The sequence below is a fragment of the Vombatus ursinus genome, unplaced genomic scaffold (genome assembly GCF_900497805.2).
Source record: "Vombatus ursinus unplaced genomic scaffold, bare-nosed wombat genome assembly UNPS02014789.1, whole genome shotgun sequence".
Taxonomy (NCBI): domain Eukaryota; kingdom Metazoa; phylum Chordata; class Mammalia; order Diprotodontia; family Vombatidae; genus Vombatus; species Vombatus ursinus.
Genome location: NW_020954567.1, coordinates 27056739 through 27084358, shown reverse-complemented (window position 1 = coordinate 27084358; position 27620 = coordinate 27056739). Strand labels below are relative to the sequence as shown.

General features: G+C 36.4%; 1 protein-coding gene across 2 annotated transcripts in view; it reads right to left on the bottom strand.

Annotated features, from left to right (window-relative positions):
• The window catches only part of PLA2G4A (phospholipase A2 group IVA), a 164596-nt gene that overhangs the window by 75488 nt on the left and 61488 nt on the right, over positions 1 to 27620 (bottom strand). For both annotated transcript variants that reach the window (XM_027868653.1, XM_027868654.1), the window contains exons 4-7: positions 27076 to 27224; positions 26468 to 26581; positions 9903 to 9940; positions 6348 to 6489 (exon numbers count right to left, since the gene is read on the bottom strand). In XM_027868653.1, coding sequence (XP_027724454.1) covers positions 6348 to 6489; positions 9903 to 9940; positions 26468 to 26581; positions 27076 to 27224 — 443 coding nt within the window. The remainder of the gene's footprint in view (positions 1 to 6347; positions 6490 to 9902; positions 9941 to 26467; positions 26582 to 27075; positions 27225 to 27620) is intronic.

Here is a 27620-nt window from a genome sequence, read left to right as displayed (position 1 = left end):
GGGCCATCCAAATGGTTTTCTTAAAGTAAAATGCTTTTGTAATGAATTCATTGCTAGGAATCACATTTCCTGTTTGCAAGTCTTAGAGCTGACTTGTAGAAAATATAAGATAGTAAGTGAAAAGAAGCATTGTTGTGAATACATTTTTAGTATCACAACTCTCCTCTGCCATCTTTTTTTTCATTGTTCCACATTTTCTGCCATTATTTAAAGTGTCAATAGTTAAGTTGGTGTTTACAAAAATTATGTAATTCTTAGCAAATTCTATCCTCTTACACTGCATTGCCACTCATCAAAGAAGCAGAAAAGCCTCACCAAGCTGAGGGCCATTTCATTGATTCATTGGTTCATTGGTTTGTAGGTGTTTTGGAGACTTTGACCTTTTTCCCTTGTTGTGATGGTAAGAATGGTTAAAACCATCAAAAGTAGGAATAGAGTCAATTGAAGGACAAGTTCTAGAGATCAGATTTCTTTTGCTGACTCAGATATATTGCATTTGCTTACATATACAACTTACTTCTCCCAATTAAATGTAAGCTCCTTGAATAATAATAGCTAATGATGATTGAAGGCAAGAACTGTTTATTATTTGTCTTTATATCTTTAATTCCTAGCTCAATGCCTTACACATTGTAGGTGATTGATACTTATTGATTAATTGGTCAATCGATGGAACATCTATGTGCTTTAGGCAAATCCTCAAGATATATTGGCTCAGCTCTTACGGGGTCGAGATCTTCTCTCCACCAAAACCAAAAACTGACCCTATATCCTCACCCTCTCTTTCCACATGTTCATCAATGAGTTTAAGGAGTTCTTTTTACTGAGGAGTCTTTAGACTGTTAAGCAAACTTTCTGCAGTTTAGTATGGGTTACATGAGAAGAAATCAAGGCTCTATAAGACAAAAGCTTCAAGTGTGATTTTTTTTAAATCCCTATGTTGCATTTCATCAGGTCCATTAATCCCCCTATTAAAAGGTTGTTTATTTAAGTTTATTCATGAAATGTTGAAATGTGGTATTTGCTTACCTCATTTCTCTCTCTTAACACATATTTGCTTTAGCAGCTCCATGTTTATATCTCTTATTAATGTTGTTATTTTAATATTATCATTATTTTATACTTGATTTTAAAAAGACATTTCTAGGCTGCAGAAGTTTCCTAAAATTAAGATTGGATATTTGATAAAAAAAAAAAACATAAAACTCCCTTCTGGCTTCTTGATTTTTGATTTTGATTTAAAATATCCATGCTTCACCGAAGTAATTTTTCTTTCCAGAACATCATATGCAGTAGCCTGTTTGATGATTTGGTGATAATAATCACAAAATATATTCCCACCAGGCTAGACCAGTAAACATTGGGAGGTATATTCAAGAAGGATTTCAATTGTCTTAAAAGTATTTTCTGAATATAAAACTGTTCTTGTCAAAAACTCTACTTGAGGCATAAATATAGAAAACAATTATATTAACAAATTCATTCATTTAAAACATATATGTATTTCTACTGACATCCAAAAAACAAGTTGTTGCTTCCAATCAGATATTATCCCTTCTATCTATTATTCCTACTATCATTCTATTAGCCAGCATGAGATCACAATATTTTAAATACTCTTGTCTGTGAGTAGTATACATCTTGCCATTTTCTAGCACAGGTCTACTCAATCAAAACTGTAACACAATTAAAGTGACTGGGTCTTACTTATTATTATTACTTATTATTATTAATTACTTAATCAATTATTGGTAAAATCACAGAAGTTCCATGTTAGGAAGGTCATTCAGAAGTCATCTAGTTCTGAAGAGAAATCTCTTTTCTAGTATCTTAACAAATCCCTTTTCTAGTATCTTAACAAACTGCCACCAGCCTCTACTTGAAGACCTTCAGTGATGATGAACCAGTTGGGCATCTGATTTCACTTCCTGACGGGGAATTTTTGCTTCACTGAATAAAAATTACCTCTCTACAATATCTACTCACTTCTCTTTATTACAATAAACTATAAAGATTCATGGCTTGAAAACCTACAGATTCACGGCTATACTGTTTGCTTGGTCTTGTTTAAAGATATTGGCTCAGGTTTGATGAGTATATTTTATGTTCTAAAGACTCTCTTCTACTGTTGACTTCTTAGTAGTATATGCATAGATTATGACAATTTAAAAAGAGCAACAACAAAAATGCTCTAATGGGCTAAATATGCAAAATGAGCATTCTCAGATATGACCACTGAGTTAATTTGTTTTGTTGGACTATACATACTTGTTACAGATATGCCCAAAAAATCAATAAAAAGAAAATTAAAAAGTGAATACAGGGACATATATAGAGCACTTTTGTTATAATCTTGGTAAATTATATATGTATATGTGTGTGTGTATATATATGTGTGTGTGTGTGAGTGTATGTGTGTGAGTATGTATGTATCCCTTAACATACATGCACACATATATTTTTTAAAAACAAACTGTACAAAATAGTTCTTTCTTATTCACATCTCTTTCTTATTCTATGTATATTAGATGTTTTTATTTGCTGACTATTAACAATAATAAAAAAGGAAGTTTAATTTTTTTAAAAGAGCAAACAGTAATTGTTTATCTGTTGAAAGTATTTACTGAATAAATGATTCCTTCTTCTTAGGGAGAAGCCAAACACATTTCTGAGGCATGAAAAGGGGGGAAAATAAATCCTTTTCTTCTCTTCTTGACTTTCTCACAAAACACAGGATTATTTCTGTCATAATAAGTTAATAAATGCCTAATTGTCTCCTTTAGGAAGTACACTAGCATTTTATCTATCTGGAATTTGGTTAATGGTAATGCTATCAATTTCAAACTGAGGACAGGACAGTAAATAAAGTATGGAGGCCACCAAAAGTGAAATCATGAAATCCATGCACAAAAAGCATGCATATCACTTAGAGTAATTTAGACCCTCAGCTCTGACACAATTTATTTTTATTTTATACACATTTCTAATATGTTACTTAATTCAAATCTGGGAAAGGGGGTGCTATCTAGGCAGGTAAACTGAGAAAAGCAAGAAATGACAGTATCATATCGAAGGAGGAAATCAAAAATCCATAAAAAACATAAAAGCATAAAAAACTTTAAAAAATATAAAATACATTCAAAGATAAGATCATATGTTCTTTTTATTTTAATACTGATAATCTTGAATAACTCAGAAAAGGTTTAAATTTTGCTAAATATATGCTGTTTTGAAAAGCAGGGAAATGTATAATTTTTTAGATGTTTCAATCCCAAATAGTTAAAATAGAAAGTACTTTGCTTCTTAAAAAAAGGGAATTTACATGTACTGAATAAACTTGGCTATTCAGAACAAATAATGCCTCAAGTGTCTCAGACAGTAACGTTTTTTACTCTGTGTCCACTCTGCACTGGGAGAAAGCCATGACATAAGAGCAATGAGATAGAAACATTCTCCATAAGGACAAATATTCCCCAAAATGCAAGTTGGCAAACTGTCATAAGAATACAATGCCCTCTCCATCTCTACCCTGGGAAGAAAAATGAAACAATGAATATATATGAATTAAATTACATTTTAATTATATTTTATAATATGCAAAAGTATTACGTGATTATTTTATAATAGTTACCATAAAATAAAAACATGTTACTCTCATTCTGGTAATAGGTAGTGCTGACTACGTCTATAGTCAACATTTTTGGCAAATAAAATAAGTAGTCTAGATCCAAAAAAGAAAAAAAAAGGTTCCATTCCAGCAACCCCTTCCAAATACACAAATGCTAGAGACTCTCGGTGTGTACTGGAGACAGAAAAACATAATTCATACCACAGGTACTGTTGAATGTTGAATGCACTAAACTCTGACTAAGCATGAGCTATATGAGACAGCTAATTTTCCCCTACTAAATAGAAATTATGTTTTGTGTAAAGCAGGATCCTCATTTCCACAGTAAAATGTGTTTTGTTTGTTGTTTTGTTTTTAGTTCTACCAAAGATATATTATGATTCGAGTGGAACATTGGCCAAAACCTTAGATAAGAGGCCTGTAAGGAACTGAGAATTTGAGCCTAGGAGACATAATTATGACTCACAATGCTAGGCCTTGAGGGTAAAAGTGACAAGAATTTAGTTTAGAAAATACTATTTTCTTTTCCAGCAACTTGCTTTTTTAAATAAAGACACACAAAATAAGAGGTATGGACTAGTGTTTCTCTGCTTCAAGAATGCCAATGACTGGGAACTAAAAAAAAAAAAAAGGCTCCATGTAAACCAAAATATTTATGGCAGCATTTTTAATAGCAGCAACTACTTTTAATAGGGCTTCCTATTAAATCTAGGAAAAAATACGAACTCCTCTGTTTGGCCTTTAAAGCCCTTCTTAATCTATTTCTAGCCTACCTTTCCAAACTTATGCTTCCCTACTTCCTTTACTTTTGGCCTTGGTTTAGTCAAACTGACCTTCTTGTTATTACCTGTACATGGCATTCCATCTCCTCCAGGACTCAGGTTAAGGGCAGTTAACTTACTTACTCAAGGTCGTACAGGGAATGAACATCAGAGACAAGATTTGAACTCAGGTCCTCTAATGTCAGAGTCAATGCCCATTTGCTGTACCATACTGCTCCATAAAGTGAGGGATTTAGATTGGATGATTTCTAAAGGCTACTTCTAGCTCTGACACTCTGTTTCAACTTCTAAAAGTAGGTATTTTTTTTTTCGGTAAGGCAATCAGGGCTAAGTGACTTTCCCAAGGTTACACAGCTAGAAAGTGTCAAGTGTCTGAGAGGGACATTTGAACTCAGGTCCTCCTGACTCCAGGGTCAGTGTTCTATCCACTGCACCACCTAGCTGCCCCTAAAAGTAGGCATTTTATAAACAAAATTAAATAAAGCTTCTTACACTGACTCCCAGGACCAGAGAAGAGAACTTCCTATAACACTAAACTCTACGCTACTTCCTTTGGACACTAATAGTTTTATTTTTAAACCTTTTCACTAGATCAGAATTAGGTAATACCTAGGGTCACTATACATAACAAAGTCTGGAATGCAGGTGCCACTCCTAGTAGTAATTTTTTTAAACTTAAAACAATTTCAGAAAATGACTCTATAGTACATGTATTTAATTGCTAAAGGGCAAAGAAGGAAAAAAATCACAAATATTTGTTTACTCCTGAGAAGAGACAAAGTCCTGTTAAAGGGAAAGATATATGAAAGTGAAAGATGGTGTCACCTAGTGAAACAGCTCTGGACACTGAAATAAGAAGCTTGGGTTTGAATCCTCACTCTAATCATCACTAGCTCTAGAGTTATGGTCAAGTAAACACCTCTCCGAGCCTGCTTTCTCATCTGAAAAACGCAGACGGTAATACTAATACTGAGTTTTTATTGAGTTTTATTGTGGGAGAATAAAGGCCTTTCTTATGAATTACTATGAGGCCTAAAAAAATAGAAAGCCTCTGGCTTTCCCTCTATAATATGCTAAAATAGATTAAAAGGCTTGCTTGCGTATTTAGACATTTCCATTTTATCTATTGCTGTTTTCCAATATGTAAGTTGGGTCCTAGGCAGGATGTTTCAAAAGTCTTAGTGCAATTTAAGCATTAGTAACTTAAAACTGCACTAAGACTTCCCTGCATTTGTTCAAAGAGACACTTCCTTTAATGGGGCCCCTAAGTGATGCAGTGAATAGAGTGCTGGGCCTGAAGGAAGGCTTATCTTCCTGAGTTCAAATCTGACCTCAGACACTTATTAGCTGTGTGACCCTGGGCAAGTCACTTTACCCTGTTTGTCTCAATTTCCTCATCTGTAAAATGAGCTGGAGAAAGAAATGACAAACCACTCCAGTAACTTTGCCAAGAAAGCCCCAAATGGGGTCATGAAAAGTTGAACATGACTGAATGACAACAACAAAATGCTTCCTTTAGAGGTATAGCTATTGGCCAGACAACTGGCTGCATTTCAAACCAGAAAGACCAGGGTTTAAGCCTCACCTTTGATACACACTGGCTGCGCAACCCTGGACAAATCACTTTCAGTGCTCTGGAAAAATCTCTAAGACTATAAAAAAAGTGCTGACCTGCATGAGTAGAGGGAATTTCCTTACTTGAGAGTGCCCTGTACCAATGACCTGTACCCATCCTTATGTTTACTAATTTCAAGATTGCCAAATGAAATAGTTTCCACTGAAAAAGTGTCTACACTTAGTTCAAAGCACTAGAGAGATCATGTTCTTCATCTACGTCACTGTCATCCTAGAGTGAAAATTCTGGAGAACATTTCCAATGATGAACGTATTTAAACCTCTTAAAGATATCAGTACTTAGTTTAAATGTTCCAACTCACATCACTTGGTGAACACAGGCCTTCACTTTTCTTTGGACCCAAGAGTTTCTTCATATTTTCTTTGATGTTTTCTTTTCGCTGTTGTCTGAAATTTTTTTCCTGATCACACAGAGCCATGCTAAATCGAAGGTCGGGAGAAGAGCTAGTATGTAAAACAGATAAGGTCATGAATACCACAGCCTTTGGACAAAAGCAAAGTGATTTGTCTTTGTTGCCCTGCCACCTCCATTTTATATAACTTCTCGATACCCACTGATGCCCAGTAACCACACACTCTCTGCCCCCTCTCAAGTTTCACTCTTTGGAAAGGATCAAAAATTCAGTGACTAAATAACAGCTTGAAGTGTTAAAGTATATCCTGCTCTGAGACATTTACATTTTAATGGGCTTCAAAGAAGTTGAACTCTAATGGTAGAATTTTAGGAATAAGCCAGGGGGCAAAGTAAGGCAGGCATGTCTTGAGGCACACCAAGACTCAAGTCTGCTTGATGGAAGACCACATGAGCACAGCAGAAATATAAGTCAGGAAAATTAGACTTAGGTTCCCATTCTGCCTCAAATTTGCTATATGACCTCATTCAAGTTACATTTCTCTAAGTCTCAGTTTCTTGATCTATAGCATAGAGATAATAACCTGTCATGTGAATGTCATAGGGTTTTTGTATCAAATAAGATAACATATGAAAATGCTGTGGAAATGGTAAACCACTATATTAATAAAGTTATTACTTTTTCTGTCTGAACTATAGCTCTTATACATTGGTAATGGACAATGGACTGACCTGGAATTTCATTAGTACAAGGTATTATCACATGAGGAAATGCCTTTACCAATGCAAGTCAGCGCCAATCTTCTCTGCAACCCTCTACTATTGGAGAGTTGCTTAGTTTAAGTTGTCAGGTTAAGTGACTTGCCCAGGTACACACAGCTAGTGTGTGTCAGAGGCAGGACTTAAACCCAGGTCTTCCTGGTTCTCTGTCTGGCACTCTATCTACTATACCACATTGCCTCTCATACAGTGCTTAATAATTAATTTCTTTTTTATTTAAAAAAATGAGTTATATTGATTAATACATCATTTTATTTTCAAATGTTTAAAAATTATGAGAATGAAGAGTCTTAGTTGTTATAATCTGTTCAATGACTATGTCTAGCTAGCTGGGAGATTCTTAGACTCTTTTGAATTTTCAGATGAGTTGCTAAGAAGCAGGGGAGTGTACTACAATGGTGACAATCTGGACTTGGAGCCTGAGTTCTTACTATGCCAGTTACTAGCTAGGCGACATCAAGAAAATCACTTCAACTCCAAGACATAATTTCCTTAACTTTAAAATGAGGGTATTAGACAAACTGATCTCTAAGAACCTTCCTGGCACTAACAGTCTTCAGTATATTTAGCAATAATATATCTGGAATATTACCACGCTGGAAAGGTGGCACACTGTGGTGGAACGTTAGGCTTCAAAAGCCAGGAGCCTGGTTTCAAATCCTAGTTCTAACATTTCCGGGATGTGTAACCCTGGGCAGGTCATATAGTAGGCACTATATAAATGGTTATTCCCTTATTTCTTTCTGAATACCGGCCATTTCCCAGAGACATTTATAGTATCCAAAACATATAATTACGTTGGTTCACAAAAGGCCTATCTTTGGCAATGGAGGTCATTTGTTGTTCTTCTAGAGAGAGAAGGCAGAGACTTTCTCAACTGCTATCCTATGACTGGCCTTGAGAGTGAGATCAAGGGGATAGACTTGTCTTTTGGTTGGCCTTGCCTAAGAACTAAGATAAAGCAAAGCAAAACACAGGGATTAGATGTGACCATCTAATACTGAATACTGAAATGGGGGCTTATTCAGAAATGGTATTTGTTGTTGTTCAGTCATTTCAGTCACGTCTGATTCTTCATAACCCCATTTGGAGTTTTCTTGGCAAAGATAATGGAGTGGTTTTCATTCTCCAAGAAATGGCATTACACATACCCAAAATGGAAAAGACAGTGACCCTCCTTCTCTGGCACCATTGTAGAATGCAAAGAGTATAGACTCCAGAATCAGATAAAACCTGGGTCAAGTTCTGTGTCTGATGCTTACCACCTGTGGGGCCTTAAGCAATTCACTTAACAACTGAGGACTTCATTTCTCTATTAGGGAGTTGGACTACATAGCCTTTAAGGATCCTTCCAACTCTATGTGACTCTGATTTATTATAAAGAGATTATAACTCTTCCTACCCCACCCCACCCTGCAATGCTCTGATTGCCTTCCATTTACTCTGTATGTATCTTACATGGACTTAATTACTTACATGTCCTCCACCAGAATATAAATTCCTTGACAGTCTGTGGCTGTTTTTGCCTTTCCCTGTTTCTTGAAGAGGAGAAGAGACTAAGCACTTATATGGTGCCAACTATGTACCAAGAACTGAGATAAGTGCTTTTTATCTCATTTGATCCTTACAACACCCCTGCAAGGTAAATGTTCTTATTATCTCCATTTTACAGTTGAGGAAACTATGGCCAACAAAGGTTAAGTAACTTGCCCAGGGTCACACAGCTAGGAAAGGCATGAGACCAGATTTGAACTCAAGTTTTCTTCACTCCAGGTCCAAAGCTCTATCCACTTCACTACCAGTTGTCTAGGACAGTGCTTAACACACAGTATGTGCTTGATACTGACTAACTGACTATTCATGCAGTATGGAGATTTATAAAAACAAGTTTTAAATTAAATCCTCATGCTGATCAAATGATGAAGCTTAGTAAAGAAAAAGGAATGTCTTTGAACAATACACTGTGAGAATGAATGTATGACCATTGACATACCTTAGAACAACTGAAAACCAAAAAAACAAGGTTAAACTATTTAGTAAGATATTTAAATAAAGAGGGCTATTTATCTATTCTCTATTTATGAAAGACTGAGCAAATAATGATTTCTCATAATTCTGAGAATAGGAAGGAAATTCAGTGGCCAATTCATACCCAAAAAGAATCCACATAGCACACTCTCAGTGCTTTGCTAGAATGAGCACTAGACCCAGATCATAGTATTAGTGAAGTCAAGGCCTACTCTACCAGAATTTACTTCATGAACTTGTAATTCTGGTCCTCTGACTTTTTGATCTCCAAGCTAATTTGGTGTAGCACAAGGCCTCATGGGCCACCTAATCTCTCTGTTCACACCTGTATTTTTTCATATGGCCTCAACTTTGCAATGGAAAATACACATCCATTTATGTGTGACTTGGTTTTTGGACTGGCTCCAAAGACCACATTTTGAGAAGTCACAATTCACTTGGCCACCAAGCAGTTACTAAGCCAACCATAAACATCCAATTCAAATTCATTTTTTTTAATCACAGAACTATTCAGGGTCAAAAAGAGCCATGCTGTATTGGGGGGAGGGGACACAAATAAATTAGGAGCCCATTTTGAAATATTAAAAGCTAAGTTAATCCATTCCTAAGCAATAAAAATGTATATAAGATGTTGATTTAAATTTTAAGCAAATCAATGATTTGAAATACTTTCCTTTAAATTAAAGAAAACACTTACCAGACATCAAGAGCTACTTCCAAGATCATTTCAGTGACCTAAAAAAGACAGGTTAGCCTCGTGAGAACACTTAAAAGACAAATTTATGTCAGATTATTTTAAATTAACTAATAAAAAGTGACACATCCACATGGATCCCCTTAATCGCAAATATCCTGTGTATTGTTACATTTTTGTGGTTGCTATTGTTTTGTGGAAGAAGTTTACTTTGAGTACAAGTTAATTAATAGCCACTTAGTATGACATTTGGGCACATAAAATGAAAACAATAAGGTCCTCGTCAGAGTTATATGCTTCCCTATTAATAAACAAAGTAAAGATTAAAGCTAGTGGGACCCCCCAAAAATAAAAAAGGCAAATATCTTCTGAGGTATACAGTCCTTGCATGCTGAAGGAAAACCAACTTTGTGATTCTGATTTTTTTTCAGACCCACCCCCCATTAGTCTCCCCAGGAGAACCATTTTTGGACTGTTTTATTTATATGTGATATATATATGCTACCACAAAGCAAGGGCCAATCTGAATGGATCCAATATTGTCTGGCCTTCAGTCTTCCCAAAACCATTCTGTCCTTATACCATTTAAGAGGATTTCCAGGATAAAAGGTTGAAGTAAATGCCTGGATTGTGTTATTCTTTGTCTTTATATCTTGAAAGTCTAGCATGGAGCCTGGAATGTAGTAGGTATTTAATAAATGTTTTCAGATCACTCCCTCAATTGACAAGAACTATTACAATCCTCTTGCTATCACAGATAACCACCAATTTAGGAGGAGCTGTAACCCCATAGCTTAGGTATAATGTTCCTGGAACATTTTAAGTGCTTAAGAAATGTTTGTTAACTGTCTACCCAAATGACCATGTCCTGACACAAAGTAAAGCCCCATGTCCCCGAGGTCTCTTCTTCTTCCTGGAACATACCATTCAGATGGACCAGGAAAACAAAAGTACACTTTCCATGAGGCAGAAACAAATTCCTATACAAAATGTTCCCCACACATGCATGCTAAACCCCATACTACCTCTCTTGCATTATCATGGCAATTAGAATGTTGGGTAACTGTATCTTTCCAAACCCTAGATTCTTTATTCAGAAGCCATTGAAACCTAAAGCCTAGAAGTTCCACCTTTCCTTGGTATTGCACAAACGTAACAAGAATAATTGTAGTACTCTCAGGAAGAAAGAACATTTTGACCCCTGTGTTTCAGGAAAAGAAAACAGTTCTAGGTTCTTTCAGTAACTTTCAAAAGAAAAGAGTGAAAAAAATGGAGAATAATAGAAGTACTTCTATAGGCCAATAAGAAATGCATGGGGGATTCAATTAAACAAGCATTTAGCAAGGATCTCCTATGTGCATGATACTGTGCTTGGTTTGAGGGATACAAAAAATGAAAATTACATTTTATAACTTGAACCTAACTATACAAAGAAATACACAATAATTTCCAAAGGGAGGGAGTATTAACAATTAGAGGTATCAGGAAAGTCCTCATGTAGCAATTGTGCCTACACTGACTCAAGAAGAGATCTCAGGCACAGCTGAGGAAGAAGGGCATCCCAGGCATGGGAAAGAACCTTGCAAAGGCATGGAGATAAGAGATGGAATGGCATGTAAAGAGAAAAGCAAGTGGGCAGTTGAGCTGGGGCATCATAGTGTATAGAAGGGAGGAATGTAAAATGATAGTCAGAAATGACTTCAAGAAGGTGTCCATCACTGAGCAAGCCAATCATTCTATCCCAAAGAGGAGGATCTGATGTGTTTTCAAACTCTACAAAAGATGCCACCCTTTGCCTTGTCAACAAAAACTCCATCATTTCCAACCAAAACTTTGGATAGAGACTGGATCTATGATTTCCTCAGTTAGAAAAAAATCTTCTGACAGTTCAGGTCAGCATTTTCTCTGAAACTTTTATATTCTTAGACAGTTGCCTGGTACCCTGAGAGGTTAGGGAACTTGTCCACACAGTCAGCATGTATCAGAGGATTTGAACCTAGGTCTTAGAGACTAAGGATAGCTTGTGACCTTCAACATCATGCTGCCTCTCACAACCAAAATTCGACTCAATTGAGTAAATCCTTATTTTATACCTAAGTCCAAATATCTGTGCTTAGCCCTAAATTACTCATTCTATGAGGTAGGGGAAACCAAGAGAAAAGAAATAGGCATATAACAGCTACTATACCATAGGCACTTTACAAATATTTTGTTTAATTTAATTTTCACAACAACCTTGTGGGATAGGTGCTATTAACATCCCTACTTTACAGTTAAGGAAACTAAGGCAAGCAGAGGTTAAATGTCTCACCCAAGATCACACAGCTAGTCAGTGTCTGAGGCCAAATTTGAACTCGGGTCTCCCCAAATCCATCACTCTATCCACCGTGTCACCTAGCTCTATGATTTTCTCTTCTGAGTGGAAATAAAGAAAGGCTGACATAATCCTTCACATAAGTATGCTTATCTAACCTTGATAATAACAGTATTTTAATTTTACAGCTTGTTTTCAAAAATTATTTTCTTTATGAATATATTATCTTCATTTTATAAATGAGGAAAGTGAATCTCAAAGAAGTAAAGTGACTTATTCAATAGCACAAGGCTAATAAGTGTCAAAGCTGGAGCTGAAACCAGGTCTTTTAATTCCAAGTCTAGTGTACTTTCTACCATAACATGCTAAAAATAGATAGACAGAAAGAGACATAGAGACATAGATGTAGTTAGATACATAGAAAGGCATAAATATAAACGACATAGATATATGGATATTCGTAAACTGTCATCATTACTCTTTTGACAGTGAGGTAGCACAGTGGATAGAGTGCATGCCTTGAAGTCAAGAAGATCTGTGTTCAAATCTGCCCTCAGACACTTTCTAGTTGTAGGACTCTGGGCAAAGAACTTAACCTCTGCCTGCCTCAGTTCCCTCACTTGTGAAATGGAGATAATAATAGTACCTTTCTCACAGAGTTGTTGTGAAGATCAAATGTAATCTTTGTAAAAAAAAAAAAAAAACCCAAAACATTTTGCACAGTGCTTGGCACAAAGTAGGCACTTAATAAATGTTTATTCTCTTTCTCCCTTGTCCTTTTGATTTTTCATCTCTAGGAAAAATTATCTACATAGTTAACTGACAAAAAGAGCATGATTTAAGAAAAGGAAAAAAGAAATAATATTATGTGACAACTGTGACATGGTCCCCTCCCCCTGGGGCCTCTGACTGTATGGCTCAAGGGTTGCCTTACTACTAGATGACAGCTTGTTACTATATTAGTTGTGCATCAAGTGAGTGCAATATTTTAAATGTCCACCACATGGTGGTGAAAGTGAGTCATTGGTCATCATCCCAAAGCCTTTTTCAGTTTCTCTCCTATCCTTAAATGACATAGTTTTCCTAAGAGGTTACAGTATTTCACTGGCCATTTGATCATTAATAACGATTAGCCTGCAAATGTCAGAACTACTGTCCCCAGAGCCAAGTCCATGTTTTGGTAGTGGTACTGACTCCACTCACTCCCTCAGTGAACTCCAAAATCAACAAAGAGAAGAAGCAGAATATTGTTTAAAATGTATTAAAAAAAAAAACCAACCACCTGCTCTGTGGTTTTCTCTCTCAACTCATGGCTTATTTCTCTCCTAGTTTTAATCATGAATCTTTGGCCTTCTTTCTTTACTAGGTTCCAGTGACCTTCTCACATCAGGAGAACGCCTTCCTCTGATTGGTCAGTTCCTCCCAGAACCTTCCTATTAAGATGGTGCCTAAACTAGTCATCTTTACTTCTCCTTCAGCTCTACTCTCAACATTCCGAACATCTTTTCCTAACATGACCCTACACAAGTATTCCCCCTCCCACTTTTCAGCTTTCCTTTAGATGCTGTATTTCTCTTCCTTCCCCTTTTCCCCAAGAACATAAGCTCCTTCAGGGCAAGGACTGCCTTATTTACTTTTATTTGTATTCCCAGTTTAGGACCATACCTGGCACATAGTAAATACTTAATACGTTCTTGTTGACTTGACTATACTGGAAGGACATTCCACCCTTGTGGCTCTTCCTGTGATTAACTGGCTCCTCTCAGAACCTCCCTTTTAAGGAAAGCATCCAAGTCATGTATGTCTTCATTCCTTTCTGTGCTCTACTCCTAAATCTCTGTATATCTTTCTCCACCATACTTGTGCTTAGGTACCCTCTCCCACCACTTCTCCCATAAGGATGCAGCATCCTTTTATGCATAGTCATCTCCCTTTAGAATATAAACTTCTTGAGGGCAGGGAGTGTCTTTCTTTGAGTACACACACACACACGCACACATACACACACCCGCAATTGCCCAACTAGATTTTCAAGAGTGTCTAGAGTACATTTTAACCACATGTACCGATGGCTCATGGGAAAGGCACAAGGATATATCTGACACTGTCTCAGGGACATAGACTGAAAACAAGTTGTGGAGAAAGAAGAAGATGGCTAGATAAGCAATTTTCTCTCAGGTCACCATCTTAGTGAGATGTAAAATATCTGGCAGTGTGAGAAATTTTGGATCATTTCTCTTCATAGATCTTTGTTCCTATCTCTACTCAAGAATGAAGGGCTTGCCCACAATGCTGGACTCTGATTCTATCACTATCACAGAGCCATGGATTCAGGGAAGTGCTGATTACGGTCTCTGTTTCTCTAAATGATCCTTGTCCCTGGATGTGCCTGTCTCTGAAACATCAGCTGCCAAAGCCACAGTCTGAGCTACTCTCATCCCTCTGAGACAAGCTTGGTCATCTGAATTTCAAAATCAGTTGAATTAAGAAGTGAACATGGATTCCAGAGCATAAAAATTGTGTATCTTCTCTCCTATCAGAACTTTTTCCCTATTGCAAACAAGGAATCACCAAGAATGCACATAGTAGGCATTTAATAAATGTTACTTGACTGACTGACCCTGGGCAAGTCATTTAACCTTTGTCTACCTCAGTTTCCTCATTTGAGAAATGAAATAACAGTGGCATCTCCTTCCTCAGGTTATTGTTGTAAGGATAAAAATGACATCATATTTGTAAGGCACTTGCAAACTTTAAAGCACTAAATAAATGCTGGCTATTATTACCAAGAATTCCAGTGAGAGACGAGGATCAAATATTCTCTCAGGATCACTAGAAACTATTTTGCTCCTTTCTCTCAATCATTACTCAAAGGCACAGAGGAAACTGATAATTCAAAGAGATAAGAAGGTAATTCAATGCACAGGGTATAACCCTCCCCTCAGCTGAAGATTCTGTGTCTACAAAACTATGTGAGGGATACTAGAATTTTACATATATTCATTATAAGCTTCATGATAAAATCAGTACTCAATAAATTTTTGGGTGATTATTCTGGAATCATAGGTAAGTATTCACAAGTACATTTATATCACATTCACATGAACAGTGCATGCAGGAAACAGTAAAATGTTTGATTTCAATGACTGGTTTGTCTATGTTACCTTTAGACCACATCATATGTGTACATATGGATGGTAAATATAATCAATATGCAAATAAGCATAAAAATTAAAAACAGCTTAACTAATAGGCACATATAGCAATAGTAACTATATCACTAGTGCATAAGCTAATATAGATAGCAAACAGAAAAAAAGAGATGCAACAATATGCTAATCTATACAATTGGATCCAAAGCATACATTATATACATATGCATTAAGGTTGTCATCTGTCCAGCCTATATCCCAACAGTATCAGTTCATTCTCTGGAGGCAGATAGTATGCTTCATCATTAGTCCTTTGAGATTGTCTTAGATCATTGTATTGCTGAGAATAGCTGAGTCATTCACAGTTCTTCATTGTACAATATTGTTACTGGGCACAACATTCTCCTGGTTCTTTTCACTTCAGTCTGACTACATCTACTTTTACTGTAACATCAAAATTAGTTGGGTCACTGACCATATAGATCTTCTGTTATCTGCTGACTTTTCTACATCAATCCTCAAATTGGTTGATTTTCTAGAATCACTGGTCATGAGCAGTCATACCTATAGACCTCTGTTTCCAAATGTGAGCTTATAGATGGTTCTAACTAGCTATCAGCAGTCTCAGATATTATGGATTGTCTTTTTATCCTGAAAGTCTCCACACTGGTTAGGAAAGAAATTGCCTCTCGCTTTATCCCTCTCCCCAAGTGTGGATTAAAATCTTCTCTCCATCCAAGGCAATCAGTGGGTTACAATACATAGTATCTTCTCCTGAAACATCATCTTCCAAACTATTCTTTTATGATTGGTGGGCTTTCTTTTCTCAGAATCCAGTTAGTTGATTGTGGATCAGTGTTATTCAGCGGTTTCAGTTGTGCCCAACTCTCCATAACTCTATTTTGAGGTTTTCTTGGCAAAGATACTGCAGTGGTTTGCCATCTCCTTCTCCAGCTCATTTTACATATAAGGAACTAAGGCAAATGGGGTTAAGTGACTTGCCTAGAGTCACACAGCTAGAAAACATCTGAGGTGGGATTTGAATTCAAGAAGATGAGTCTTCCTGATTCCAAGCCCACTGCCCTATCTACTGTGCCACCTAATTGCCCCATAACAGTGTCTGGCACATTTTTGTTGTTCAGTTATTTCAGTCATGTCTGACTCTTCATGACTCCATTTGGGGTTTTCTTGGCAAAGATACTGGAGTAGTTTGCCATTTCTTTCTCTGGCTCATTTTACAGATGAGGAAACAGACAAACAGGGTTAAGTGACTTGCCTAGGGCCACACAGCTAGCATCTGATTTGAACTTCCTGACTGTCCTCTTATCTACTGAGCCACTGGACAGACCAATATCTTCCTCCTATTTACCAGGGAGCCAACTTAACTCCTTTATTGGCAAGAGGTAGTTGTGACTAATTGTCTCTCAGCCTACACACACACACACACACACACACACAATTTTGTAAAAAAGGCAAATGCCTAGACATTCAGCTATTCAGGAAGAGGTGACTTTCCATCAAACTGCTGTCTTATGTGTTCCCTGAACACCAATGTTTCTTAGCAACTGTCACCTTGCTAAAATTTTGGATAATATACATAAGCATCATACAATCATTTGTTCCTGTTATGAAGTCAAGGCTAGTTGGTAAGTTTGTTTCAGTCAATTCCTAGAAGAGAGGTAATCTGTGCATGAGTCTTTACTCCTTGCTAAAATAAAATGTGAACCACAAACTTGACAGAAACTCAGTAAAGCTGTAATTTGCCAATTGACATCTTCAGACCAGCATTCTCCAGCTGACACAACCCTTTAATCAGCTGTTCTTCACATTCTTTCAGTTCTCTCCAAAGACAAGGAGGATATCTAGAGACACCAACACTTCTGTGAAGTTAATTTTCCCAACGACTTTTTCCATAATTCACTGAAAAATAGCATGAAGGATGTCTTAGTGAAAAGATGCAAAATGGTCAAAGTTCATCTGGGTAGATTAAAGCTTTCTTCTTCCTTCTTCTTTATCTCCTTCTCCTCTTCCTCCTCCTCTTCCTTCTTCTTCTCCTTTTCCTTCTCCTTCTTCTTCCTCTTCATCATTTTCCTTTCCCATAGGGATCTGATAGTATACACTTGAGGAAGGTAACCAGGAAGATGAAGGACTGTGAGATGATGCCATGTGAAGACTGGTTAAAGGATATTTAGCATGTATGAGAGATATCTGTCTTCAAGTATTTGAAGGATCATCATGTAGCAGAGAATCAGATTTGGACTTGGTCTAAGGAGAATCTTCCTAGCAATTTGAATTATAGAAAAGTAGAATTAGCTGCCTCAGGAAGCACCGGGCTCCCTCCTAGCATCAGTCATCCATAGAATGCTAAAGGACCACTTCCAACCTTGTAGAAAAGACCACTGTGCAGGTTACAGACAGCTAGGTGATGCAGCGGACAGAATGCAGGGCCTCTTCCTGAGTTCAAATCTGGCCTCAGACACTTCCTAGCTGTGTGACCCCTGGCAAGTCACTTAACCTTGTTTGTCTCAGTTCCTCACCTGTAAAATGAACTGGAGACACAAATGGCATACCAGTTATTTTTGTCAAGAAAACCCCAAATGAGGAAATAAAAAATTGGACGTGACTGAAACAACTGAACAACAACAACAACAACAAGGAGCTTTATTAGATGGCATCTCGGGTTCCATTCAAGTCCCAGATTCTATCATTAATATTTTTTCTTAATTTCAAACCATTTTCTCACTTATGTCTTCAGCAGAAAAGGTAAGAAGCTGGTCATTATCTTCCACAATGAAACTATTATTAAATTCTTCTATTTCCTTAAATGTAACTACCTCCAACAAGTTCTGGCTTTCTGTTTAGACAAAAATTTTGTACCTTAATTATTTTCTTTCCTCTTCTGAAGAAATATTTGACGCTCCTTCAGGTATTTACTATCTGAAAATTGTTCAGCTCTGAAACAGGTGACAGAATTCCAAAATTATTGAAGTTTTATGACTGCATTAATATACCTGACATAAAAGACTCTTTTGGGGATCCACTTTTACAATCTCCAAACAATAACGCTAGTCTCTTTTATGATTTCACTTCTGAGCTATGCACCATGACAATATCTCTGTCTTGTTCTCATCCTGGCTTGTGATCCCCTGTAATACCCTGAAAATCAGTCATAATTCACTTGTTTTCTTTATCCTTTTTCTATACTGTCTACTACTTATTAACTTACTGAAAAGGCAGACAGGAAGTTTTTATTTTTACTCATGAAATATTTTATTTATTTAATCATCCTTTAGACTGAGCAAGAGTAGAATTTGCATTCAACTTTCACCTTCAAAACTTCCATATTTCAGAAAGTCTCTACCCTACCTCTTCCAAGGAAATCACAAAATGAGTCAGTCTTTTTTTCTGAAACACAGTTAAACAGCTATGAAAGAAAATAAACAGAAGGAGGAATACTTCCCAGAACTCAACAGACATGTGTATTTTTAAACAGTAATACTAGGGGGCATTCTAACACACTTGACAATGTTAAATTAGTGACTGACTCCCCTAAACATCAGGGAGATATGACTTATTCACCAAACCAGACTCATTTCATCAAGAAAAGTTAGGGTTACACAGTTCTTCCCTCTGACCAAGTTCAAAGGCAGGGTATTTTTTGGTTCTTTTGAAGTTAATAAAATGTGATGGTTTCTGCCTTTCTACTATGCTGCTTTGTTTGAAAAAGGAAAAAAAATGACTCAAACTTCTCAAAAGTACCCTATTCTGAAGTGACAACTTCTCTAAAGTGGTCTACTATGACAAACATAATTAACCTCTTCTAGAACTTGAATACAAGGCATTTCTGAATTTAATTGCTTGCTATATGATATACACTGGGCATGGCTTGACTCAGTTGATGAGTCTATGGCATAAAATGGCTTTTGAGGTTGTGAGTTGCCCCTCAATGAAGCCTGTCAGGCAAAAACTAGACAACCATTTATCAGGTGAGTTATTATAGTGAGAAATTGCTCTTGGTATTGGTTGGATTTTATGGCCCTTGTGATCTCTTCCAATTTGGAGACTGCATAGTTATATGATTAGATTGTGTAAAACCTTCCCTAAACTGTCTGGTCAGGAATGATATCGCCCAATTTTGAACTCTCATAGTTCACTGTGGTTTTCACCTTGAGAAATACAAAGATAAAATAGGACAAAGTCCCTACTTGTATGGACTTAATAGTTAAGCAATTTACTGACTTTCTGCCTCTTTCATACCATCATTCTCAATAAACCTGCTTTGCATGTTTATTTAATGTCATATTCTTCATCACCAACATACCTTGATCTTCCACTATTCCCTTTCTCTTTTCACTAGCCCTCCTGGCCACTTCACTTGCCTCAATCCACATTAACCAGCATTCAATGAGCCAATTGCCACCAGTCTAGAATTCTTTACCCCCTTGACTTTTTATTGTACTTGTTCTATTACTTGTATATCCTGAGTAACCACCATATCAACATTCTCCTTCAAACTCTCCCCATTCCAATCTATTCTATATATTGTCAGAATAGTCTTCCTAAGATATAGATGTGGTCGTGTCACCCAAACACTTAAAAACTTTCAATGACTTTCCATTGCCTACTTTCACCTAGAAGTAAAGGCCCAACACAATCTGGTACTATTTATTTCATCTCACACTATACATATTTCACTCCATCTCATCTCACTCCATGCACATAACCTATACACCAGTTAATCAAGAATACCATCCACCTCCTAAACAAATCACTCACACTATGCTGTTTCTGTGAATTTCACTATACTCCCAATTATCCTCTATGTAATAAAAATCCTTCCCATATTAAAGAGCCTAACCCAAATGCCACTTTGTATATCCCTCTCTGATCCTTACAGCTAAAAGGGACCTCTCCTTCTTCTGAAGTCTCAGAGTACATCCTCTGAACATCTCTCATTACCTTAGAATTAAGTTTTTGCAGTCTGTCTCCTCTACATGATTAAACTTTTCAAGGTTATCATAGTATCTTTACATCTCCCTCAATAACAAGCACAGTGCTATGCAAATAGCATATGTTTAATAAACACATATCCTACTGCATTCCCTTAAAGAATTTAATATTGCTATGGTGCTTTCTCCTCATTAACTAATTAAACAATCTTTAAAAGTTCCTCAGGATGAAAAGTTCTAGTTCTTCAAATCAACATGGTAATTAGCATCTCCAAATTGAGAGAAGCTAGCCCCCCAAGGACAAACATTAATCTGTTACTTATACCTTTTCCAGACTGATAAGATCTGTCTTAGCCTAAATGTTCTAGCATAGGTGTTGAAAACCTAAATTCATCTCTATTCCAAAATGAAATATCAGTGGAACACTTTCACCTGTTGATGATAACAGACTGTCATTTTTTTTGTTTGTTTGTCTTTTAAGAGGAAATTAGTTAAGAGAAAGAGAAGTTTTCAAGAATAAAATTCTAAAGACACAAGCAGAAATAATTCTGATTAAAAGGTAAAGGGGGGTACTTTTTCAACAAACCAGTATGTCTGTATAAGAGACTCAGTAAGGGCCAATAACTGAGAATGAATACAAAAGAGTATGCCACTTCCATAAGAATAGTATCAATAGTGCTAAATACTAGAATGAACTAAGGCTAACAGTGAATGCTTATGACCACAAAACGAGTTCTTTAGTCATATTGGGTTCAAGAGAAGGATCAAAGAAGGATTAAGATCACTGCTCAGGATAGATGAGAAGATTATACTGGCAAATGGTGAGAATAATAAATTACACAATTATTAATTTGTTTATGTTTTTGTTAAATAAAAGGAAAAGAATCACTGGAATGAGAAGGGGAAAAATAATTAACAGGGAGTAGAAATCCAAGATAAGTAATCACATGGTAACATAGCATCCAGCTTCTTTAAATGAGTTAAAGTCTCAAGAGCTGATAAAACCCTATCCTAAGGTAGTGAGGGGGGAAAAGCTGCTAGGTGTGATTGACATCACGGTTGGGGATATCTGAAAGATCTTGCTTACTGGAAGAAGTTCCACAGTACTCAAAAAGGACAAATATGATTTTCAAAAAGACAAAGAGAGAGAGGGATAGAGAGGGGAAGAGAGAGGGAGAGAGAGACAGAGACAGATAAATGAGGATAAAATTGGTAGACTCAGTCAATCTGACTTTAATTTCTAGTAAAATTCTAGAACACATTATTGCATCAATTATTTTTGAATTCTTAGAAAGGTATAGAAAAGGCTAGTATTACTTCCTCAAGAACAAGTTACACCGGAATGTTAGGGTGAGTAAAAGGATTAAGCTTGCAAGAAGAATGAAAAAACAAACAGAGGATGAGGTAAAGAAAGGGAAAGCCTTGTCTAGGAGCCTGCTCACACGTACATGAGTGTTTTTGTTTGTCTGTTTTAGTCCAGATCTGTGATCTCATTGATATTAAGAACTTCTGATGAGGAAAATTCTTAAATTCCTATAACCAAACAGATCACAACTCACTCTGTAACTTAAGGTCTTACAGTGCTGCCTGGTACACTGACAGGTTAAGAGATTTGCCTAGACTCACAAAGCCAATGTGCATCAGAGGCAGGATTTGAAGCCAGATCTCTCAGACTACGAACCAGCTTCCTATCCACTGTCACAATATCTCCCTTTCTCATGTGACATAGAAAGAAAGAAAAAAAAACCACTTCCCCCCTTTTTTGTTATACTAATAATAGCAAAGTTACTTAGCTATCTTTAAAGTACTACATATCTATAACACAACCACCTTTTGTTGTTGTTGTTATGCCCCTCCCTTGGCTTCAATATCCCAATGCTATGTATATAATTTGTGCCAATCTTTTATATTTATTTTCGGTTATGCACCCCTCATTTTGTGTCACATTGGTATGATCATTTTGAATCAACTGATTCATTAGTTCAGGAAAAAACAACACCGTAGTTTGGCAAATCAGAATTTCAGTTTAGTTTAGATGGCAACAGAAAGTTGCATGATAGACAGGAGTGGGCTCATAGGTAAAAAAAAATACTGGAAAAGCAGGTGAACTGGTCGTGTAGAAAGAATGATGAGTAATGTATTCATGGACAGCTGGAATGCTTTTCTGTGATCTAGAAAATAATAAATGAACCAGAAGGTCACTAGAATGTGGCATACACCCTTTGTAAATGATTTATGAAGGAAAAAATGGGCAAAAATTGTACCCAATGAGGTGCAATCTATAATCTAATATGTAATTGAATCAATGGGCTGTAATCTGTATTGGTGGAAGGAGTACCAACCCAATGAGTTCATTAATCCATCCACTGAAGCCATCAACTAAGCATCATATGACTTTTTGTGTTTTTCACTTTTGTAATGTTTTATGAATAGTTTGATGGCATTGACTAGACAATTGACTAGACTATTGGAGGCGACCTTAGAGATTACCTAATCCAACCCATTCACTCTATAGATGAGAACCCTGAGGGTCAAAAAGAAGTGATTTTCCCCAGGTCAAATAGCTAGCAACTGGAAGAGCCAGAACTACAGTACAGATCTCTTCATTCCATCTCTCATCTCTTAGGCTCTTCCTCTTGAACCACACTGCCTTAATGATTCCACCTAGCATTATCTTGCCATTTATTCCCACTCTCCTTAAAATCCACCTACATTACTTCATTTGAACTTCACTACAATAACTGGGGAAGACAGATGTTAGTATCTTTATTTTAACATATAGAGAACCTAAGGCATAGAGAAATTTGGTGATTTGCCCATGGTCACACATTACGTGAGTTAAGAAAAGACCAAGGGCTCTTTCTCCTTGATGCTCTCACATTATTCACTATTTCCCCCATTATCCCAATTCAGCAATACAAAAGTTGTTATTAAAGTCCATAAAGACATCCCAAGAGCAAAGTTATGAATTAAAGCCCTTTGGGAAAACTACTTTTTCAAACAGATAAAAGAAAATAATTATGTAACCTGTTTTAAATTCAGGAATGTTGAAAATATTTCTTTTCAGCCCCAGGGGTTACACTCCCAAGAACAAGAAATAGTAGGAGGAAAGGAAATAAATTTTTTAAAAATGTATCTTCCTTTACAATCAGTATCTGTATGTCATAGAATTCAGAACACATTTTAATATCAAATTTCAGGAGAAACCAATCCATGTTGTCAAGATGATAACCTTTTATTATATCTATATCTGTAAATACCCAGGGGAAAAAAGAACTGAATTTACAAGAAAGATTTTCCTTTCACTAAAAATGGTCTGATCATTCATCAACATTTTATTGTATTTTCCAATGCCAGTACTGTATTTCTTTTTTTAATTCACCAACTACTATTATCATTATCATTATTATTAAGGTTTGAGACCAAAAGAATCTTTGCAACAAATGTAGTTTGACCAAAAAAAATACCTTTTAAAAAAAAAGGTAAATGAAAAGAAAGAAAAAATGTTCCATTTATTTTATGCCTGCCACCATATGTTTTTACAAAGTCCTATTATTCCTGAGAAACTATCTGCTCATTATTCAAGAAGGGCTTTCCCTGGAAAAGTGATGGGAGAGGAGGTCTGGGGATCTGGTCCATAGACTATGTAAAGACAGTATAAAAGTATACTTCATTGCCTGTTTTAAATAGGTTACAGTTGTTGAGATTCAGAGGTCCCTTCTATGACTGCAGACAACTGGAAAACACAAAGCATATTAAGAAAGTGTAAAGTATATTAATTGTCTGCTGCAGCATCTTTTCCTGAAGCAAGTAGCCACAAACTTTGGATATGATCCAGGTCTTGATTGTCTACATATATGTCACTGTTGATCAGAACGTGAGAACAGAACTTTTAAAAACTAAATCCATAATGTTTGATCACCATTTCCATCTTTGTCTAAATAAACAGATCCTCAGTTCTGCTTGAAGGGAGGGAGGTTTGTGGAGAAATCTGAATATGTCTTCAACATTGACCCAAGAAGAAAGTTTCTGGGACAGTTGATGGAACATTTGGTTGGCTTCTATATAATACCACTTTTGCTCCCAATTCAGTAAATATTTATTAATATTCATTATATATAAACAATGTTATGAATAAAAAGGTATCTCAGGAAAAGGGGTCATCTGGAACAAAGATTCAAAGAATGTGCTGGCTTTGAAAATTCTATCTTAGATAGGTAGACAGACAGACAGACAGACAGATAGATAGATAGACAGGTTTAGATAGAGATAGAGCTTTTTTAAAGAATTTATTATATGGGGGGGCAGCTAGGTGGCGCAGTGGATAGAGCACCAGCCCTGAAGTCAGGAAGACCTGAGTTCAAATCCGGCCTCTGACCAAACACTTGACACTTACTAGCTGAGTGACCTTGGGCAAGTCACTTAACCCCAATTGCCTAAAAATAAAAAAAAAACCACACACGCACACACAAAAGAATTTATTATATGACAGAGAATGTGCTAAGCACTGGGGATAAAAATACAAGAAAGCTTATATGCTATTGGAAGAAGACAGCTTACAGAAGGGTGCTAGAAATGTGGAGGAATAAGGAAATATTCTTGCAGGGCAATGTAGCAGGTGAGGGAAAAAGAGGTGTAATCTGGAAAGAGATGAGACAATAATGAGATGAAAGATGACTGAGGACCCTCCCAAATGTTCCCAAAGAGGAAATTACCATTGAGGAATGGAGGGCCCCAGGGTGGACGTTTCCTAGAGTGATGATATGGCAGGTAAGGAGAAAGGAGAGAGAGTACAAAGAAAGTTGAGGTAAGAGTGAAACAAAGTAGTTAAATTGAATTTCTTATTTTAAAAAAATCATGATTACATGTGAGATTGGACAGTTTGGTTTTTTTTGTTTGTGTTGTTGTTGTTCTGCTTTTTGGTGAGGCAATCAGGGTTAAGTGACTTGCCCAGGGTCACACAGCTAGTAAGTGTCAAGTGTCTGAGGCCGGATTTGAACTCATGTCCTCCTGACTCCAAGGCCATAGCTTTATCCACTACATCACCTAGCTGCCCCGATCCAGTTTTTCTTGGATCTTTTTATACCTGTAATAAGGCAACCACAGACATTTTGGACCTATAGATCCAATAACCACTTAAAGATCTTCCCTGACTTCAACGGCAACAAGGGCCTTTTAAACATATACTATGTGTACAGTACTATGTTGTGCATCAAGGATAATACAGAGATTAAATGAAGCAAAGTCCTCATGCTCATGGAGCTCATGATCTAGTGGGGAAATATGGCACATAGAGAAATCACCTACTCCTTTCAAGAACAACCAAATAGAAATGTGTAAGGATTATTTAAGACAAAATAGAACAATTGTCATGGGAATTCAAATATAACTACTTAAATATTTAACTTTATAACAATCAATCAAGAAGCATGTATTTTGTACCTGCTGTGGTTTATCAGGTACTAAGGTAAGTTCTAGAGATACAAAAATAAGAGCAAAGCAGTCCATGTCCTCAAGAGAAACAAGATGTATACATACAAATGTAACAGTTACAGTTACAACATCCCTTCCACATATGGATACAGTTATTGTATCTTTCAGAGACAAGAGAATACAATTAACTATCAGTTAATTGTGATGGACTACATAGGAAGAGAGAACTAATTTACATGGGGTCTCGTTTCATTTTTCTCCATTTGTATCCTTAACACTTAGCATAAAATGGCATATAGTAGATGCTTAATAAATGTTTGTTGAACTCAAATATTTGTAATGAGTTCTAAATATTAGAAGGGCAAAAAATATTTCATTTGGGTACTCCAACACTTCAAAACATAAAGAATTTCATAAGTGTGGATCCTCCTTCCACTGCAAAGACAACCCTTCCATACCTCAGGACACAATTTTCTAAGTTTCTATGGCCAGAAAAATTCATCACCTGAAGACCAAGCTGTTGATGAAAAAGCTTCTTCTCGATGAATAGGCTCTTATGACACCTGGCCTATTGCTGAACCAGGAGTCAAAGCTTTTCAAACTTAGCAGTACCTACCACAGCCTATGCTCATTTAATTGGCATAGCTTATGAACCTAGGAGAACCTCTATTCACAGTAAGGTTTCAGTGAAGGACTTCAGTGGGGAGTTTGGATACTTACTTCATTGAAAATAAATGGAACTTCTTTCTTCTCCCCCACTTTCATAGAAGAAATGGGAAATGTTGCTGTGCCTAGTGTCTCATCCATGACGTAATTGGCATCCATTAATGTGATCTAAAGTAAGGACAAGATAAAGCATATGTCACTTATATACAATTTGCTATGACTCTCTGAGCAATTTTCTAATACACCTCAACCTTGTTCTTATAAATAAAACATTAATGACATTGAGCTACACTCAAAATATAAGAAGCAAAAATTATCTGAAGTCATTAGCTACTAAAATTCTGTAGTCATAAAAATAATTATTTTCATCTTCATAGACTTCTGATTGCAAAATTCACCTTTACTGGAAGTATTCAACTGTTGGAAATGCATAGTGATTTTTTTTTCCTGTTCAATTCAATGCCCTCTTTCTGACCCCGGATGTTTCCCTCTGACTACACATAAAATAGAGTAGAGTCTCCCATTCCCCAATTCATGAATTCTCCCTTAGACATAGGTTAGGTTCTCCCTAACCTGTTATGCTGTCTAGCTCTAGTGACATTGTTTATGACTCCTGACTATCCAAAATGCCTCTCAAATTATGCATCTCATTTTCTGTTTACCTCCAAAATGTTTTCCTGATTAGGATCCAAGATAAATTCAAAAGTTTCATTCCACACAGGGTTCACATCATTGTTGAAGTGTCTTGTCCGCTTTCTGCTATCAGGGGTTGAAGAGATGAAAAGTTCCACATAGGGATCTGGAGTGTCAACTATACCAAGTAAAGAGGGGGGGGGAAACTATAAGAAATATGGATGGCATCAATTTATTTGTACTGGAAACATCAAATTATTTTTTATTAAGTTGGAGATAAGATAGTAGAACAATTTTATAAAGAGCCAGTCACCCAGAGTGAGAAAGCACTCATTTTAGACATATGGTCAAAGTATATCAGGCACTAGTAGAAGAGTATGTATATAGTGCACCTTTTTTACACAGAAGCTTACTGGCCTTCCCGATACCCTTTTCCAGAGAGAATTAAGAAATAATGAAGTTCAAATGCTTTTTGAGAGAATCACAATGAATGACTGTCATGGACATTATTAGAATTGAGGCTTCATCATTTAAAGTGGAATTTTCTACATAAAAGGCCACCTTGTCCTTCTAA